The 20,305-nt window shown below is 42.6% G+C and overlaps 1 protein-coding gene across 1 annotated transcript in view; it reads left to right on the forward strand.

Annotated features, from left to right (window-relative positions):
* The window catches only part of LOC129867791 (unconventional myosin-XV-like), a gene marked incomplete at its 5' end in the record, with an annotated part of 140,313 nt that overhangs the window by 50,543 nt on the left and 69,465 nt on the right, over positions 1-20,305 (forward strand). Inside the window, 7 exons of the mRNA XM_055941294.1 lie at positions 1,427-1,522; positions 5,887-6,018; positions 6,206-6,331; positions 10,803-10,880; positions 15,110-15,264; positions 17,381-17,426; positions 19,816-19,940. Coding sequence (XP_055797269.1) covers positions 1,427-1,522; positions 5,887-6,018; positions 6,206-6,331; positions 10,803-10,880; positions 15,110-15,264; positions 17,381-17,426; positions 19,816-19,940 — 758 coding nt within the window. The remainder of the gene's footprint in view (positions 1-1,426; positions 1,523-5,886; positions 6,019-6,205; positions 6,332-10,802; positions 10,881-15,109; positions 15,265-17,380; positions 17,427-19,815; positions 19,941-20,305) is intronic.

Genomic DNA, 20,305 nt, shown 5'->3' on the forward strand with positions numbered 1-20,305 from the left:
AACATCTCTGTCATTATTCTGTCAGTTAGCTGTATCTAACCCAGTATCTCTGTCTCCTCCAGGACCTCCAACATCTCTGTCAGTTAGCTGTATCTAACCCAGTATCTCTGTCTCCTCCAGGACCTTCAACATCTCTGTCATTATTCTGTCAGTTAGCTGTATCTAACCCAGTATCTCTGTCTCCTCCAGGACCTTCAACATCTCTGTCATTATTCTGTCAGTTAGCTGTATCTAACCCAGTATCTCTGTCTCCTAAAGGGCCTTCAACATCTCTGTCAGTTAGCTGTATCTAACCCAGTATCTCTGTCTCCTCCAGGACCTTCAACATCTCTGTCAGTTAGCTGTATCTAACCCAGTATCTCTGTCTCCTCCAGGACCTTCAACATCTCTGTCATTATTCTGTCAGTTAGCTGTATCTAACCCAGCATCTCTGTCTCCTCCAGGACCTTCAACATCTCTGTCAGTTAGCTGTATCTAACCCAGTATCTCTGTCTCCTCCAGGACCTTCAACATCTCTGTCATTATTCTGTCAGTTAGCTGTATCTAACCCAGGATCTCTGTCTCCTCCAGGACCTTCAACATCTCTGTCAGTTAGCTGTATCTCACCCAGTATCTCTGTCTCCTCCAGGACCTTCAACATCTCTGTCAGTTAGCTGTATCTAACCCAGTATCTCTGTCTCCTCCAGGACCTTCAACATCTCTGTCAGTTAGCTGTATCTAACCCAGTATCTCTGTCTCCTCCAGGACCTTCAACATCTCTGTCATTATTCTGTCAGTTAGCTGTATCTAACCCAGTATCTTTGTCTACTCCAGGATCTTCAACATCTCTGTCAGTTAGCTGTATCTAACCCAGTATCTCTGTCTCCTCCAGGACCTTCAACATCTCTGTCATTATTCTGTCAGTTAGCTGTATCTAACCCAGCACCTCTGTCTCCTCCAGGACCTTCAACATCTCTGTCAGTTAGCTGTATCTAACCCAGTATCTCTGTCTCCTCCAGGACCTTCAACATCTCTGTCATTATTCTGTCAGTTAGCTGTATCTAACCCAGGATCTCTGTCTCCTCCAGGACCTTCAACATCTCTGTCAGTTAGCTGTATCTCACCCAGTATCTCTGTCTCCTCCAGGACCTTCAACATCTCTGTCAGTTAGCTGTATCTAACCCAGTATCTCTGTCTCCTCCAGGACCTTCAACATCTCTGTCAGTTAGCTGTATCTAACCCAGTATCTCTGTCTCCTCCAGGACCTTCAACATCTCTGTCATTATTCTGTCAGTTAGCTGTATCTAACCCAGTATCTTTGTCTACTCCAGGATCTTCAACATCTCTGTCAGTTAGCTGTATCTAACCCAGTATCTCTGTCTCCTCCAGGACCTTCAACATCTCTGTCAGTTAGCTGTATCTAACCCAGTATCTCTGTCTCCTCCAGGACCTGTCTTTCAACAGCTTTGAGCAGCTCTGTATCAACTATGCTAATGAGTCCCTGCAGTTCTTCTTCAATAGGATCGTCTTCAGACAGGAACAGGTGAGGGTTATTACGTGTAATTATGCGTTATGAAGCCTTATGAAGCCTGTATGAAGCCTTATGAAGCCTGTATGAAGCCTATTTGTCATCTGCCTGTCAGGAGAAGTACAGCAGGGAGCACAACCTCTGGCAGGATGTCCTGTTATAATTGTTAGTATGTGTATGAAGCCTTATGAAGCCTTGTGAAGCCTTATGAAGCCTTTATGTGGTGTGTTATTTTACATTACCATGTTGGTCATTTAACAGACGTTCTTATCCAGAGAGACTTACAGTTACTGCATTCATCTGAAGATAGCTAGGTGATTGCTAGATGGGACAACCACATATCACAGGCATAGAATGCAAATAGTCTGGGTAGCCATTTGATTAGATGTTCAGGAGTCTTATGGCTTGGGGGCGTAGAAACTGTTTAGAAGCCTCTTGGACCTAGACTTGGTGCTCCGGTACCACTTGCTGTGCGGTAGCAGAGAGAACATTCTATGACTAGGTTGGCTGGAGTCTTTGACAATTTTTAGGGCCTTCCTCTGACACTGCCTGGTGTAGAGGTCCTGGATGGCAGGAAGCTTGGCCCCAGTGATGTACTGGGCTGTACGCACTACCCTCTGTAGTGCCTTGCGGTCGGAGGCCGAGTAGTTGCCATACCAGGCAGTGATGCAACCAGTCAGGATGCTCTCGATGGTGCAATGGTAGAACCTTTTGAGGATCTGAGGACCCATGCCAAATCTTTTCAGTCTCCTGAGGGGGAATAGGCTTTGTCGGGCCCTCTTCACGACTGTCTTGGTGTGCTTGAACCATGTTAGCTTGTAGGTGATGTGGACACCAAGGAACTTGAAGCTGACAACCTGCTCCACTAAAGCCCCGTTGGTGAGAATGGGGGCGTGCTCAGTCCTCTTTTTTCTGTAGTCAAACAATCATCTCCTTTGTCTTGCTCACATTGAGGGAGAGGTTGTTGTCCTGGCACCATGCAGCCAGGTCTCTGACCTCCTCCCTATAGGCTGTCTTGTTGTTGTCGGTGATCAGGCCTACCACTGTTGTGTCATCGGCAAACTTAATGATGGTGTTGGAGTCGTGCCTGTCGGTGCAGTCATGAGTGAACAGGGAGTACAGGAAGGGACTGATCACGCACCCCTGAGGGAACCCTGTGTTGAGGATCAGCGTGGCAGATGTGTTGTTGCCTACCCTTACCACCTGGAGGGCGGCCCGTCAGGAAGTCCAGGATCCAGTTGCAGAGGGAGGTGTTTAGTCCCAGAGTCCTTAGCTTAGTGATGAGCTTTGAGGGCACTATGGTGTTGAACGCTGAGCTGTAGTCAATGAATAGCATTCTCACATAGGTGTTCCTTTGGTCCAGTTGGGAAGGGCAGTGTGGAATGCAATAGACTGCATCATCTGTGGATCTGTTTGGGCGGTATGCAAATTGAATTGGGTCTAGGGTTTCTGGGATAATGGTGTTGATGTGAGCCATGACCAGCCTTTCAAAGCATTTCATGGCTACAGACCTGAGTGCTACGGGTCGGTAGTCATTTAGGCAGGTTACCTTCGTGTTCTGGGGCACAGGCACTATGTTGGTCTGCTTGAAACATGTTGGTATTACAGACTCGGACAGGGAGAGGTTGAAAATGTCAGTGAAGACACTTGCCAGTTGGTCAGTGCATGCTCACAGTACACGTCCTGGTAATCTGTCTGGCCCTGCGGCCTTGTGAATGTTGACCTGTTTAAAGGTCTTACTCACATCGGCTATGGAGAGCGTGATCACACAGTCTTCAGTAACAGCTGGTGCTCTCGTGCATGTTTCAGTGTTATTTGCCTTGAAGCGAGCATAGAAGTGGTTTAGCTCGTCTGGTAGGCTCGTGTCACTGGGCAGCACGCGGCTGTGCTTCCCTTTGTAGTCTGTAAAAGTTTGTAAGTCCTGCCACATCCAACGAGCGTCAGAGCCGGTTTAGTACGATTCAATCTTAGTCCTGTATTGATGCTTTCTTTGATTCGTCGCAGGGCATAACAGGATTTCTTATAAAGTTCCGGGTTAGAGTCCCGCTCCTTGAAAGCGGCAGCTCTAGCCTTTAGCTCAGTGCGGATGTTGCCTGTAATTCATGGCTTCTGGTTGGGGTATGTAAGTACAGTCATTGTGGGGACGACGTCCTCGATGCACTTATTGATAAAGCCAGTGACTGATGTGGTGTACTCCTCAATGCCATCGGAAGAATCCCGGAGCATATTCCAGTCTGTGCTAGCAAAACAGTCCTGTAGTTTAGCATCTGCTTCATCTGGCCACTTTTTTATTGATCGAGTCACTGGTGGTTCCTGCTTTAATTTTTGCTTGTAAGCAGGAATCAGGAGGATAGAATTGTGGTCCGAGTTACCAAATGGAGGGTGAGGGAGAGCTTTGTACGCGTCTCTGTGTGTGGAGTATAGGTGGTCCAGAGTCTTTTTCCCCTCTAGTTGCACATTTAATATGCTGATAGAAATTTGGAGAAACTGATTTAAGTTTCCCTGTATTAAAGTCCCTGGCTCCGGGTGAGCATTTTCCTGTTTGCTTATGGCGGAATACAGCTCATTCAGTGCGGTGTTAGTGCCAGCATCGATCTGTGGTGAAATGTAGACAGCTACTAAATACAGATGAAAACTCTCTAGGTAGCTAGTGTGGTCTAAAGCTTATCATGAGATACTCTACCTCAGGCGAGCAAAACTCCCTTAGATATCCAAAACCTCGCCTGAGGTAGAGTATTATAAGAGGACAGGAGACTGACATGTCTTATATAAGAGGACAGGAGACTGACATCTCTTATATCAGAGGACAGGAGACTGACCTGTCTTATATAAGAGGACAGGAGACTGACACGTCTTATATAAGAGGACAGGAGACTGACATGTCTTATATAAGAGGACAGGAGACTGACCTGTCTTATATAAGAGGACAGGAGACTGACCTGTCTTATATAAGAGGCCAGGAGACTGACCTGTCTTATATAAGAGGACAGGAGACTGACATGTCTTATATAAGAGGACAGGAGACTGACACGTCTTATATAAGAGGACAGGAGACTGACCTGTCTTATATAAGAGGACAGGAGACTGACATGTCTTATATAAGAGGACAGGAGACTGACATGTCTTATATAAGAGGACAGGAGACTGACCTGTCTTATATAAGAGGACAGGAGACTGCCCTGTCTTATATAAGAGGACAGGAGACTGACATGTCTTATATAAGAGGACAGGAGACTGACATGTCTTATATAAGAGGACAGGAGACTGACATGTCTTATATAAGAGGACAGGAGACTGACATGTCTTATATAAGAGGACGGGAGACTGACATGTCTTATATAAGAGGACAGGAGACTGACCTGTCTTATATAAGAGGACAGGAGACTGACCTGTCTTATATAAGAGGACAGGAGACTGACATGTCTTATATAAGAGGACAGGAGACTGACATGTCTTATATAAGAGGACAGGAGACTGACATGTCTTATATAAGAGGACAGGAGACTGACATGTCTTATATAAGAGGACAGGAGACTGACATGTCTTATATAAGAGGACAGGAGACTGACATGTCTTATATAAGAGGACAGGAGACTGACCTGTCTTATATAAGAGGACAGGAGACTGACATGTCTTATATAAGAGGACAGGAGACTGACATGTCTTATATCAGAGGACGGGAGACTGACATGTCTTATATAAGAGGACGGGAGACTGACCTGTCTTATATAAGAGGACAGGAGACTGACATGTCTTATATCAGAGGACAGGAGACTGACATGTCTTATATAAGAGGACAGGAGACTGACATGTCTTATATCAGAGGACAGGAGACTGACATGTCTTATATAAGAGGACAGGAGACTGACATGTCTTATATAAGAGGACAGGAGACTGACCTGTCTTATATAAGAGGACAGGAGACTGACATGTCTTATATAAGAGGACAGGAGACTGACATGTCTTATATAAGATACTCATTGAAGAGGCGGGGTTATAAGAGGACAGGAGACTGACATGTCTTATATCAGAGGACAGGAGACTGACATGTCTTATATAAGAGGACAGGAGACTGACATGTCTTATATCAGATACTCATTGAAGAGGACAGAAGGGAGCAGATCCCCTGTCACTATGTCCTGTTCTAAAGTGTTATAATGCATTATGAAGCCTGTATGTCATGTGTCTGTCAGGAGGAGTACAACAGGGAGCAGATCCCGTGCTAGTATGTCCCATTCTAAAGTGTTATAATGCGTTATGAAGCCTGTATGTCATGTGTCTGTCAGGAGGAGTACAACAGGGAGCAAATCCCGTGGCAGTATGTCCTGTTCTAAAGTGTTATAATGTGTTATGAAGCCTGTATGTCATGTGTCTGTCAGGAGGAGTACAACAGGGAGCAGATCCCGTGGCAGGACATCCCGTTCAATGACAACCAGGCCTGCATCGACCTCATCTCCTCTAAGCCCCACGGGATACTGAAGATCCTGGATGATCAGAGCTGTTTCCCCCAGGTACACACACACACACACACACACACACACACACACACACACACACACACACACACACACACACACACACACACACACACACACACACACACACACACACACACACACACACACACACACACACACACTGACAGACACACTTGACTGTGCTCAGTCATTGGTTGATGCTCTGTTCCTCTGTTGCTAGGCGACAGACCACACCTTCCTCCAGAAGTGTCATTATCACCATGGTAATAACAAGATCTACCTGAAGCCAAAGATGCCCCTCCCAGAATTCACCATCAAACACTTCGCTGGCCCGGTCACCTACCAGGTACACACACACACACCTGCCAGTTACACACACACACCTGACTGGTACACACACACACTTGCCAGTTACACACACACACCTGCATGGTACACACACACACACACCTGACTGGTACAAACACACACCTGCCAGTTACACACACACACCTGACTGGTACACACACACACACCTGCCAGGTACACACACACACACACACACACACACACGCACGCACACGCACACACCTGCCAGGTACACACACACACACACACACATCTGACAGGTAAACACACACCTGCCAGGTAACACACACCTATAGTTGTGTGTATGTAGTGAATCCCAATGAGACCCCACAGGATGAGAGCAGAATCAGCTTCCCCAACGCAGCTCTTTGATTGGATGATGTTCCCATTTATTGTGAATATTACAAGATCCATAAAAAACAAAAATGAAAAGCCTTTGGTGTACTAACACTCAGAGTTAGCCTCCTATAGAACTAACACTCCTCCTATAGAACTAACACTCAGAGTTCTCCTCCTATAGAACTAACACTCAGAGCTCTCCTCCTATAGAACTAACACTCCTCCTATAGAACTAACACTCAGAGTTCTCCTCCTATAGAACTAACACTCAGAGTTCTCCTCCTATAGAACTAACACTCAGAGCTCTCCTCCTATAGAACTAACACCCAGAGTTCTCCTCCTATAGAACTAACACTCAGAGTTCTCATCCTGTAGAACTAACACTCAGAGTTCTCCTCCTATAGAACTAACACTCAGAGTTCTCCTCCTATAGAACTAACACTCAGAGTTCTCCTCCTATAGAACTAACACTCAGAGTTCTCCTCCTATAGAACTAACACTCAGAGTTCTCCTCTTTACTAGAACTAGCACTCAGAGTTCTCCTCCTATAGAACTAACACTCAGAGTTCTCCTCCTATAGAACTAACACGCAGAGTTCTCCTCCTATAGAACTAACACTCAGAGTTCTCCTTCTATAGAACTAACACTCAGAGTTCTCCTCCTATAGAACTAACACTCAGAGTTCTCCTCCTATAGAACTAACACTCAGAGTTCTCCTCCTATAGAACTAACACTCAGTGTTCTCCTCCTAATGAACTAACACTCAGAGTTCTCCTCCTATAGAACCAACACCCAGAGTTCTCCTCCTATAGAACTAACACTCAGAGTTCTCCTCCTATAGAACTAACACTCAGAGTTCTCCTCCTATAGAACTAACACCCAGAGTTATCCTCCTATAGAACTAACACTCAGAGTTCTCATCCTATAGAACTAACACTCAGAGTTCTCCTCCTATAGAACTAACACTCAGAGTTCTCCTCCTATAGAACTAACACTCAGAGCTCTCATCCTATAGAACTAACACTCAGAGTTCTCCTCCTTACTAGAACTAACACTCAGAGTTCTCCTCCTTACTAGAACTAACACTCAGAGTTCTCCTCCTTACTAGAACTAACACTCAGAGTTCTCCTCCTATAGAACTAACACTCCTCCTATAGAACTAACACCCAGAGTTTTCCTCCTATAGAACTAACACTCAGAGTTCTCCTCCTATAGAACTAACACTCAGAGTTCTCCTCCTATAGAACTAACACCCAGAGTTATCCTCCTATAGAACTAACACTCAGAGTTCTCCTCCTATAGAACTAACACCCAGAGTTATCCTCCTATAGAATTAACACTCAGAGTTCTCCTCCTATAGAACTAACACCCAGAGTTATCCTCCTATAGAACTAACACTCAGAGTTCTCCTCCTATAGAACTAACACTCCTCCTATAGAACTAACACTCAGAGTTATCCTCCTATAGAACTAACACTCAGAGTTCTCCTCCTATATAACTAACACCCAGAGTTATCCTCCTATAGAACTAACACTCAGAGTTCTCCTCCTATAGAACTAACACTCAGAGTTCTCCTCCTATAGAACTAACACCCAGAGTTATCCTCCTATAGAACTAACACTCAGAGCTCTCCTCCTATAGAACTAACACTCAGAGTTCTCCTCCTATAGAACTAACACTCAGCGTTCTCCTCCTATAGAACTAACACTCAGAGTTCTCCTCCTATAGAACTAACACTCAGAGTTCTCCTCCTATAGAACTAACACCCAGAGTTCTCCTCTTATAGAACAAACACTCAGCGTTCTCCTCCTATAGAACTAACACTCAGAGTTCTCCTCCTATAGAACTAACACTCAGAGTTCTCCTCCTATAGAACTAACACCCAGAGTTATCCTCCTATAGAACTAACACTCAGAGTTCTCCTCCTATAGAACTAACACTCAGAGTTCTCCTCCTATAGAACTAACACCCAGAGTTATCCTCCTATAGAATTAACACTCAGAGTTCTCCTCCTATAGAACTAACACCCAGAGTTATCCTCCTATAGAATTAACACTCAGAGTTCTCCTCCTATAGAACTAACACCCAGAGTTATCCTCCTATAGAACTAACACTCAGAGTTCTCCTCCTATAGAACTAACACTCCTCCTATAGAACTAACACTCAGAGTTATCCTCCTATAGAACTAACACTCAGAGTTCTCCTCCTATATAACTAACACTCAGAGTTCTCCTCCTATAGAACTAACACTCAGAGTTCTCCTCCTATAGAACTAACACCCAGAGTTATCCTCCTATAGAACTAACACTCAGAGTTCTCCTCCTATAGAACTAACACTCAGAGTTCTCCTCCTATAGAACTAACACTCAGAGTTCTCCTCCTATAGAACTAACACTCAGAGTTCTCCTCCTAAAGAACTAACACCCAGAGTTATCCTCCTATAGAACTAACACTCAGAGCTCTCCTCCTATAGAACTAACACTCAGCGTTCTCCTCCTATAGAACTAACACTCAGAGTTCTCCTCCTATAGAACTAACACTCAGAGTTCTCCTCCTATAGAACGAACACCCAGAGTTATCCTCCTATAGAACTAACACTCAGAGTTCTCCTCCTATAGAACTAACACTCAGAGTTCTCCTCCTATAGAACTAACACTCAGAGTTCTCCTCCTAAAGAACTAACACCCAGAGTTATCCTCCTATAGAACTAACACTCAGAGCTCTCCTCCTATAGAACTAACACTCAGAGTTCTCCTCCTATAGAACTAACACTCAGAGTTCTCCTCCTATAGAACTAACACCCAGAGTTATCCTCCTATAGAACTAACACTCAGAGTTCTCATCCTATAGAACTAACACTCAGAGTTCTCCTCCTATAGAACTAACACTCAGAGTTCTCCTCCTATAGAACTAACACTCAGAGCTCTCATCCTATAGAACTAACACTCAGAGTTCTCCTCCTTACTAGAACTAACACTCAGAGTTCTCCTCCTTACTAGAACTAACACTCAGAGTTCTCCTCCTATAGAACTAACACTCCTCCTATAGAACTAACACCCAGAGTTTTCCTCCTATAGAACTAACACTCAGAGTTCTCCTCCTATAGAACTAACACTCAGAGTTCTCCTCCTATAGAACTAACACCCAGAGTTATCCTCCTATAGAACTAACACTCAGAGTTCTCCTCCTATAGAACTAACACCCAGAGTTATCCTCCTATAGAATTAACACTCAGAGTTCTCCTCCTATAGAACTAACACCCAGAGTTATCCTCCTATAGAATTAACACTCAGAGATCTCCTCCTATAGAACTAACACCCAGAGTTATCCTCCTATAGAACTAACACTCAGAGTTCTCCTCCTATAGAACTAACACTCAGAGTTCTCCTCCTATAGAACTAACACTCAGAGTTCTCCTCCTATAGAACTAACACTCAGAGTTCTCCTCCTATAGAACTAACACTCAGAGTTCTCCTCCTAAAGAACTAACACCCAGAGTTATCCTCCTATAGAACTAACACTCAGAGCTCTCCTCCTATAGAACTAACACTCAGAGTTCTCCTCCTATAGAACTAACACTCAGCGTTCTCCTCCTATAGAACTAACACTCAGAGTTCTCCTCCTATAGAACTAACACTCAGAGTTCTCCTCCTATAGAACTAACACCCAGAGTTATCCTCCTATAGAACTAACACTCAGAGTTCTCCTCCTATAGAACTAACACTCAGAGTTCTCCTCCTATAGAACTAACACTCAGAGTTCTCCTCCTAAAGAACTAACACCCAGAGTTATCCTCCTATAGAACTAACACTCAGAGCTCTCCTCCTATAGAACTAACACTCAGAGTTCTCCTCCTAAAGAACTAACACTCAGAGTTCTCTCTCCTCTGTTCTCTCCTCTGACCTGGCTTCCTAAACTATATACATGTGACCAAACACACTGTATAGTGTCCTCTGTCATGGAAAACTTCTACCAATCATGCCAAAAACAAGTCAAAACATCCCATAATGCACAACACAGTAAATGTGACCAAACACACCAAACACACAACAGACCAAAACAGATCCTACAGTAAATGGCTTTACAATATGGTTTCTTCCTGCTCTATACCTTCTGTCATCTCTCTGTAGGTTCACAAGTTTCTGGATAAGAACTACGACCAGGTTGGACAGCAGATCCTCGATCTGTTCAGCCACAGCAAGAACAAGGTAGGAGGGGTTAGGGGTTAGGGGTTAGAGGTTAGAGGTTAGGGGTTAGAGGTTAGGGGTTAGAGGTTAGGGGTTATAGGTTAGGGGTTAGGGGTTAGAGGTTAGAGGTTAGGGGTTAGGGGTTAGAGGTTAGGGGTTAGAGGTTAGGGTTAGGGGTTAGAGGTTAGGGGTTAGAGGTTAGGGGTTAGGGGTTAGAGGTTAGAGGTTAGGGTTAGGGGTTAGAGGTTAGGGGTTAGGGGTTAGGGGTTAGAGGTTAGGGGTTAGAGGTTAGAGGTTAGGGGTTAGAGGTTAAGGGTTAGGGGTTAGGGTTAGGGGTTAGGGGTTAGAGGTTAGGGTTAGGGGTTAGAGGTTAGAGGTTAGGGGTTAGGGTTAGGGGTTAGGGTTAGGGGTTAGAGGGTAGGGGTTAGAGGTTAGGGGTTAGAGGGTAGGGGTTAGGGGTTAGAGGTTAGGGGTTAGGGGTTAGAGGTTAGGGGTTAGGGGTTAGAGGTTAGGGGTTAGAGGTTAGGGGTTAGGGGTTAGAGGTTAGGGATTAGGGGTTAGAACTACGAACAGGTTGGACAGCAGGTTCTCGATCTGTTCAGCCACAGCAAGAACAAGGTAGGAGGGGTTAGAGGTTAGGGGTTAGAGGTTAGAACTAGGACCAGGTTGGACAGCAGGTTCTATGGGGTGTTGGAGGTGACAGAGCCTAACACAGACAGAAGCATGTATTGTTTACTAAATATATTCACAAATAAATGTATTCTCAACTATTGTATTTTCTCTGTTGCGCTGCATGCACTGAACCGAGACGTATGATTGTTGCTGACACTCCGATGATGAAGGGAATTAGATAGTCTATAATGCACACGACAGCAGCCTCAACTCAGACAGAGGTGTGAAGCCTACTGTAGCTGCTGGTAAAGTCATGCAAAGCCTCTCCTTCACTCAGGATGGAACTTTGGTTCCAATGGTGTTATTAAACTAAACCAGACAATAGTTGATCTATTTACCTAGTCATGTAATGGTGTTATTAACTGATAAATCAGTTGGACTGCAGGTGATAATGCTAAGAGCACATCTGATAAATCAGTTGGACTGCAGGTGATAATGCTAACAGCACATCTGATAAATCAGTTGGGCTGCAGGTGATAATGCTAACAGCACATCTGATAAATCAGTTGGGCTGCAGGTGATAATGCTTATTGCCTACAGCACATCTGATAAATCAGTTGGACTGCAGGTGATAATGCTAACAGCACATCTGATAAATCAGTTGGGCTGCAGGTGATAATGCTAACAGCACATCTGATAAATCAGTTGGACTGCAGGTGATAATGCTTATTGCCTACAGCACATCTGATAAATCAGTTGGGCTGCAGGTGATAATGCTTATTGCCTACAGCACATCTGATAAATCAGTTGGGCTGCAGGTGATAATGCTTATTGCTAACAGCACATCTGATAAATCAGTTGGGCTGCAGGTGATAATGCTAACAGCACATCTGATAAATCAGTTGGGTTGCAGGTGATAATGCTTATTGCTAACAGCACATCTGATAAATCAGTTGGGCTGCAGGTGATAATGCTAACAGCACATCTGATAAATCAGTTGGACTGCAGGTGATAATGCTAACAGCACATCTGATAAATCAGTTGGGCTGCAGGTGATAATGCTAACAGCACATCTGATAAATCAGTTGGACTGCAGGTGATAATGCTTATTGCCTACAGCACATCTGATAAATCAGTTGGACTGCAGGTGATAATGCTTATTGCTAACAGCACATCTGATAAATCAGTTGGGCTGCAGGTGATAATGCTAACAGCACATCTGATAAATCAGTTGGACTGCAGGTGATAATGCTAACAGCACATCTGATAAATCAGTTGGACTGCAGGTGATAATGCTTATTGCTAACAGCACATCTGATGAATCAGTTGGACTGCAGGTGATAATGCTTACAACACATCTGATAAATCAGTTGGGCTGCAGGTGATAATGCTTATTGCTAACAGCACATCTGATAAATCAGTTGGACTGCAGGTGATAATGCTAACAACACATCTGATAAATCAGTTGGGCTGCAGGTGATAATGCTAACAGCACATCTGATAAATCAGTTGGGCTGCAGGTGATAATGCTTATTGCTAACAGCACATCTGATAAATCAGTTGGACTGCAGGACATAATGCTTATTGCTAACAGCACATCTGATAAATCAGTTGGACTGCAGGTGATAATGCTTATTGCTAACAGCACATCTGATAAATCAGTTGGACTGCAGGTGATAATGCTAACAACACATCTGATAAATCAGTTGGGCTGCAGGTGATAATGCTAACAGCACATCTGATAAATCAGTTGGGCTGCAGGTGATAATGCTTATTGCTAACAGCACATCTGATAAATCAGTTGGACTGCAGGACATAATGCTTATTGCTAACAGCACATCTGATAAATCAGTTGGACTGCAGGTGATAATGCTTATTGCTAACAGCACATCTGATAAATCAGTTAGACTGCAGGTGATAATGCTAACAGCACATCTGATAAATCAGTTGGACTGCAGGTGATAATGCTTATTGCTAACAGCACATCTGATAAATCAGTTGGACTGCAGGTGATAATGCTAACAGCACATCTGATAAATCAGTTGGGCTGCAGGTGATAATGCTAACAGCACATCTGATAAATCAGTTGGACTGCAGATGATAATGCTTATTGCTAACAGCACATCTGATAAATCAGTTGGGCTGCAGGTGATAATGCTAACAGCACATCTGATAAATCAGTTGGGCTGCAGGTGATAATGCTAACAGCACATCTGATAAATCAGTTGGACTGCAGGTGATAATGCTTATTGCTAACAGCACATCTGATAAATCAGTTGGGCTGCAGGTGATAATGCTAACAGCACATCTGATAAATCAGTTGGGCTGCAAGTGATAATGCTAACAGCACATCTGATAAATCAGTTGGACTGCAGGTGATAATGCTTATTGCTAACAGCACATCTGATAAATCAGTTGGGCTGCAGGTGATAATGCTAACAGCACATCTGATAAATCAGTTGGACTGCAGGTGATAATGCGTATTGCTAACAGCACATCTGATAAATCAGTTGGGCTGCAGGTGATAATGCTAACAGCACATCTGATAAATCAGTTGGACTGCAGGTGATAATGCTAACAGCACATCTGATAAATCAGTTGGACAGCAGGTGATAATGCTTAATGGCTAACAGCACATCTGATAAATCAGTTGGGCTGCAGGTGATAATGCTAACAGCACATCTGATAAATCAGTTGGACTGCAGGTGATAATGCGTATTGCTAACAGCACATCTGATAAATCAGTTGGGCTGCAGGTGATAATGCTAACAGCACATCTGATAAATCAGTTGGGCTGCAGGTGATAATGCTAACAGCACATCTGATAAATCAGTTGGACTGCAGGTGATAATGCTAACAGCACATCTGATAAATCAGTTGGACTGCAGGTGATAATGCTTATTGCTAACAGCACATCTGATAAATCAGTTGGACTGCAGGTGATAATGCTAACAGCACATCTGATAAATCAGTTGGGCTGCAGGTGATAATGCTAACAGCACATCTGATAAATCAGTTGGGCTGCAGGTGATAATGCTTATCGCTAACAGCACATCTGATAAATCAGTTGGACTGCAGGTGATCATGCTAACAGCACATCTGATAAATCAGTTGGACTGCAGATGATATTGCTTATTGCTAACAGCACATCTGATAATATTGACTATAGGCTAGATGCATGGTCCAATATATGTATAATAATGAACATGATTTCTACCAATATGTTACTGGGCCCATTTCTGGAGTTGGTTTATTTTCTTTCATTGTGGAGTAGAATTTCCCTTTAAAAAAGTCACCAGAACTGAGCTTTTCAGTCCTGCCACATACAGTTGAAGTCATAAGTTTACATACACTTAGGTCATTAAAACTTGTTTTTCAACCACTCCACACATTTCTTGTTAACAAACAGGTAGTATGCACCCTTTCTTGTCTTTATACTTGTTCAGACAACACCCTCTAAGTGGCAGTATGCACCCTTTCAGTTTGTTTAGCAACTCATAGTAGTCGTAGAAGAAGAAGAAAATGGACTACTTCTAAATGGAGATGGCCTCAATGGTGCTGCCCATGCTCTCACAGACGTCATACTGGGGCAGATACAAATGTGTAATGTCTATCTAAATCTATTGTGTGTTCTCCAGATGGTGGCCAACCTCTTCCTGGTTCACGCGGAGGTCGTAGGTCAGCATAGAGGTCATGGCAGGAAGAGCAGCACGGTGACCCGGAGACACCAGCCCCCCACCGTCTCCACCAAGTTCACCCTGTCACTACTGGAACTGGTAGACAAGATGGAGAGGTGTTATTCTTATTAATATTAAAGGGAGGAGGAGAGGTGTTATTATTATTATTAATATTAAAGGGAGGAGGAGAGGTGTTATTATTATTATTAATATTAAAGGGAGGAGGAGAGGTGTTATTATTATTATTAATATTAAAGGGAGGAGAGGTGTTATTATTATTATTAATATTAAAGGGAGGAGAGGTGTTATTATTATTATTAATATTAAAGGGAGGAGAGGTGTTATTATTAATATTAAAGGGAGGAGGAGAGGTGTTATTATTATTATTAATATTAAAGGGAGGAGGAGAGGTGTTATTATTATTATTAATATTAAAGGGAGGAGGAGAGGTGTTATTATTATTATTAATATTAAAGGGAGGAGAGGTGTTATTATTATTATTAATATTAAAGGGAGGAGAGGTGTTATTATTATTATTAATATTAAAGGGAGGAGAGGTGTTATTATTAATATTAAAGGGAGGAGGAGAGGTGTTATTATTATTATTAATATTAAAGGGAGGAGGAGAGGTGTTATTATTATTATTAATATTAAAGGGAGGAGGAGAGGTGTTATTATTATTATTATTATTATTAAAGGGAGGAGGAGAGGTGTTACTATTATTATTAATATTAAAGGGGGGAGGAGAGGTGTTATTATTATTATTAATATTAAAGGGAGGAGGAGAGGTGTTATTATTATTATTATTAATAAAGGGAGGAGGAGAGGTGTTATTATTATTATTAATATTAAAGGGAGGAGGAGAGGTGTTATTATTATTATTAATATTAAAGGGAGGAGGAGAGGTGTTATTATTATTATTAATATTAAAGGGAGGAGAGGTGTTATTATTATTAATATTAAAGGGAGGAGAGGTGTTATTATTATTATTAATATTAAAGGGAGGAGGAGAGGTGTTATTATTATTATTAATATTAAAGGGAGGAGGAGAGGTGTTATTATTATTATTATTATTAAAGGGAGGAGGAGAGGTGTTACTATTATTATTAATATTAAAGGGGGGAGGAGAGGTGTTATTATTATTATTAATATTAAAGGGAGGAGGAGAGGTGTTATTATTATTATTATTAATAAAGGGAGGAGGAGATGTGTTATTATTATTATTAATATTAAAGGGAGGAGGAGAGGTGTTATTATTATTATTAATATTAAAGGGAGGAGGAGAGGTGTTATTATTATTATTAATATTAAAGGGAGGAGAGGTGTTATTATTATTAATATTAAAGGGAGGAGAGGTGTTATTATTATTATTAATATTAAAGGGAGGAGGAGAGGTGTTATTATTATTATTAATATTAAAGGGAGGAGGAGAGGTGTTATTATTATTATTAATATTAAAGGGAGGAGAGGTGTTATTATTATTATTAATATTAAAGGGAGGAGAGGTGTTATTATTATTAATATTAAAGGGAGGAGAGGTGTTATTATTATTATTAATATTAAAGGGAGGAGAGGTGTTATTATTAATATTAAAGGGAGGAGGAGAGCTGTTATTATTATTATTCATATTAAAGGGAGGAGGAGAGGTGTTATTATTATTATTAATATTAAAGGGAGGAGGAGAGGTGTTATTATTATTATTAATATTAAAGGGAGGAGGAGAGGTGTTATTATTATTATTAATATTAAAGGGAGGAGGAGAGTTGTTATTATTATTATTAATATTAAAGGGAGGAGGAGAGGTGTTATTATTATTATTAATATCAAAGGGAGGAGGAGAGGTGTTATTATTATTATTAATATTAAAGGGAGGAGGAGAGGTGTTATTATTAATATTAAAGGGAGGAGGAGAGGTGTTATTATTATTATTAATATTAAAGGGAGGAGGAGAGGTGTTATTATTATTATTAATATTAAAGGGAGGAGGAGAGGTGTTATTATTAATATTAAAGGGAGGAGGAGAGGTGTTGTTATTATTATTATTATTAAAGGGAGGAGGAGAGGTGTTATTATTATTATTAATATTAAAGGGAGGAGGAGAGGTGTTATTATTATTAAAGGGAGGAGGAGAGGTGTTATTATTATTAAAGGGAGGAGGAGAGGTGGGACAAGATGAGAGGGAAATGAGGAGGTAGAGTTATTGTCACTGAAAATTTCTCCTTCTCTTGACAGGTGCAACCCATCGTTTATACGCTGCATTAAGCCAAACAGACAGAAGGTAGGTCTCCACATCACAGTTTAACAGTGATATTGTTGGTACGCTGCATTAAGCCAGACAGACAGAAGGTAGGTCTCCACATCACAGTTTAACAGTGATATTGTTGGTACGCTGCATTAAGCCAGACAGTCAGAAGGTAGGTCTCCACATCACAGTTTAACAGTGATATTGTTGGTACTCTGCATTAAGCCAGACAGTCAGAAGGTAGGTCTCCACATCACAGTTTAACAGTGATATTGTCGGTACGCTGCATTAAGCCAGACAGTCAGAAGGTAGGTCTCCACATCACAGTTTAACAGTGATATTGTTGGTACGCTGCATTAAGCCAGACAGTCAGAAGGTAGGTCTCCACATCACAGTTTAACAGTGATATTGTTGGTACGCTGCATTAAGCCAGACAGTCAGAAGGTAGGTCTCCACATCACAGTTTAACAGTGATATTGTTGGTACGCTGCATTAAGCCAGACAGTCAGAAGGTAGGTCTCCACATCACAGTTTAACAGTGATATTGTTGGTACGCTGCATTAAGCCAGACAGTCAGAAGGTAGGTCTCCACATCACAGTTTAACAGTGATATTGTTGGTACGCTGCATTAAGCCAGGCAGTCAGAAGGTAGGTCTCCACATCACAGTTTAACAGTGATATTGTTGGTACGCTGCATTAAGCCAGACAGTCAGAAGGTAGGTCTCCACATCACAGTTTAACAGTGATATTGTTGGTACTCTGCATTAAGCCAGACAGTCAGAAGGTAGGTCTCCACATCACAGTTTAACAGTGATATTGTTGGTACGCTGCATTAAGCCAGACAGACAGACGGTAGGTCTCCACATCACAGTTTAACAGTGATATTGTTGGTACTCTGCATTAAGCCAGACAGTCAGAAGGTAGGTCTCCACATCACAGTTTAACAGTGATATTGTCGGTACTCTGCATTAAGCCAGATAGTCAGAAGGTAGGTCTCCACATCACAGTTTAACAGTGATATTGTTGGTACGCTGCATTAAGCCAGACAGACAGACGGTAGGTCTCCACATCACAGTTTAACAGTGATATTGTTGGTACGCTGCATTAAGCCAGACAGTCAGAAGGTAGGTCTCCACATCACAGTTTAACAGTGATATTGTTGGTACGCTGCATTAAGCCAGACAGACAGACGGTAGGTCTCCACATCACAGTTTAACAGTGATATTGTTGGTACGCTGCATTAAGCCAGACAGTCAGAAGGTAGGTCTCCACATCACAGTTTAACAGTGATATTGTTGGTACGCTGCATTAAGCCAAACAGACAGAAGGTAGGTCTCCACATCACAGTTTAACAGTGATATTGTTGGTACGCTGCATTAAGCCAGACAGTCAGAAGGTAGGTCTCCACATCACAGTTTAACAGTGATATTGTTGGTACGCTGCATTAAGCCAGACAGTCAGAAGGTAGGTCTCCACATCACAGTTTAACAGTGATATTGTTGGTACTCTGCATTAAGCCAGACAGTCAGAAGGTAGGTCTCCACATCACAGTTTAACAGTGATATTGTTGGTACGCTGCATTAAGCCAGACAGACAGACGGTAGGTCTCCACATCACAGTTTAACAGTGATATTGTTGGTACGCTGCATTAAGCCAGACAGTCAGAAGGTAGGTCTCCACATCACAGTTTAACAGTGATATTGTTGGTACGCTGCATTAAGCCAGACAGACAGACGGTAGGTCTCCACATCACAGTTTAACAGTGATATTGTTGGTACGCTGCATTAAGCCAGACAGTCAGAAGGTAGGTCTCCACATCACAGTTTAACAGTGATATTGTTGGTACGCTGCATTAAGCCAGACAGTCAGAAGGTAGGTCTCCACATCACAGTTTAACAGTGATATTGTCGGTACGCTGCATTAAGCCAGACAGACAGAAGGTAGGTCTCCACATCACAGTTTAACAGTGATATTGTCGGTACGCTGCATTAAGCCAGACAGACAGAAGGTAGGTCTCCACATCACAGTTTAACAGTGATATTGTTGGTACGCTGCATTAAGCCAGACAGACAGACGGTAGGTCTCCACATCACAGTTTAACAGTGATATTGTTGGTACGCTGCATTAAGCCAGACAGTCAGAAGGTAGGTCTCCACATCACAGTTTAACAGTGATATTGTTGGTACGCTGCATTAAGCCAGACAGACAGAAGGTAGGTCTCCACATCACAGTTTAACAGTGATATTGTTGGTACGCTGCATTAAGCCAGACAGTCAGAAGGTAGGTCTCCACATCACAGTTTAACAGTGATATTGTTGGTACGCTGCATTAAGCCAGACAGACAGAAGGTAGGTCTCCACATCACAGTTTAACAGTGATATTGTTGGTATTGCCATAATATGTGTGAGTTTTCTTGTGTGTGTAGGAGCCAGGTGTGTTTGAGACGGAGCTGGTCGGCAGTCAGCTGAGGTATTCTGGTATCTTGGAGACCATCAGGATCCGGAGAGAGGGTTACCCTGTTAGACTGGCCTTCAACGTCTTCCTGTTCAGGTAACACACCCTGTTAGACTGGCCTTCAACCACTTCCTGTTCAGGTAGAACACCCTGTTAGACTGGCCTTCACCGTCTTCCTGTTCAGGTAAAACACCCTGCCCCTATCTCAGGTATCAGTCCCTGGTGGGGACAGCCTCCTCTAACCTGTGTGTGTGTGTGTGTGTGTGTGTGTGTGTGTGTGTGTGTGTGTGTGTGTGTGTGTGTGTGTGTGTGTGTGTGTGTGTGTGTGTGTGTGTGTGTGTGTGTGTGTGTGTGTGTGTGTGTGTGTGTGTGTGTGTGTCAGGTATAAGTCTCTGGTGGGTATGAAGCGGCTTCCAGCTCCTGATGGGGAGAACTGTGTCATTCTGCTCAGCAAACTGGTT

The sequence above is a fragment of the Salvelinus fontinalis genome, chromosome 2 (genome assembly GCF_029448725.1).
Source record: "Salvelinus fontinalis isolate EN_2023a chromosome 2, ASM2944872v1, whole genome shotgun sequence".
Lineage (NCBI taxonomy): Eukaryota > Metazoa > Chordata > Actinopteri > Salmoniformes > Salmonidae > Salvelinus > Salvelinus fontinalis.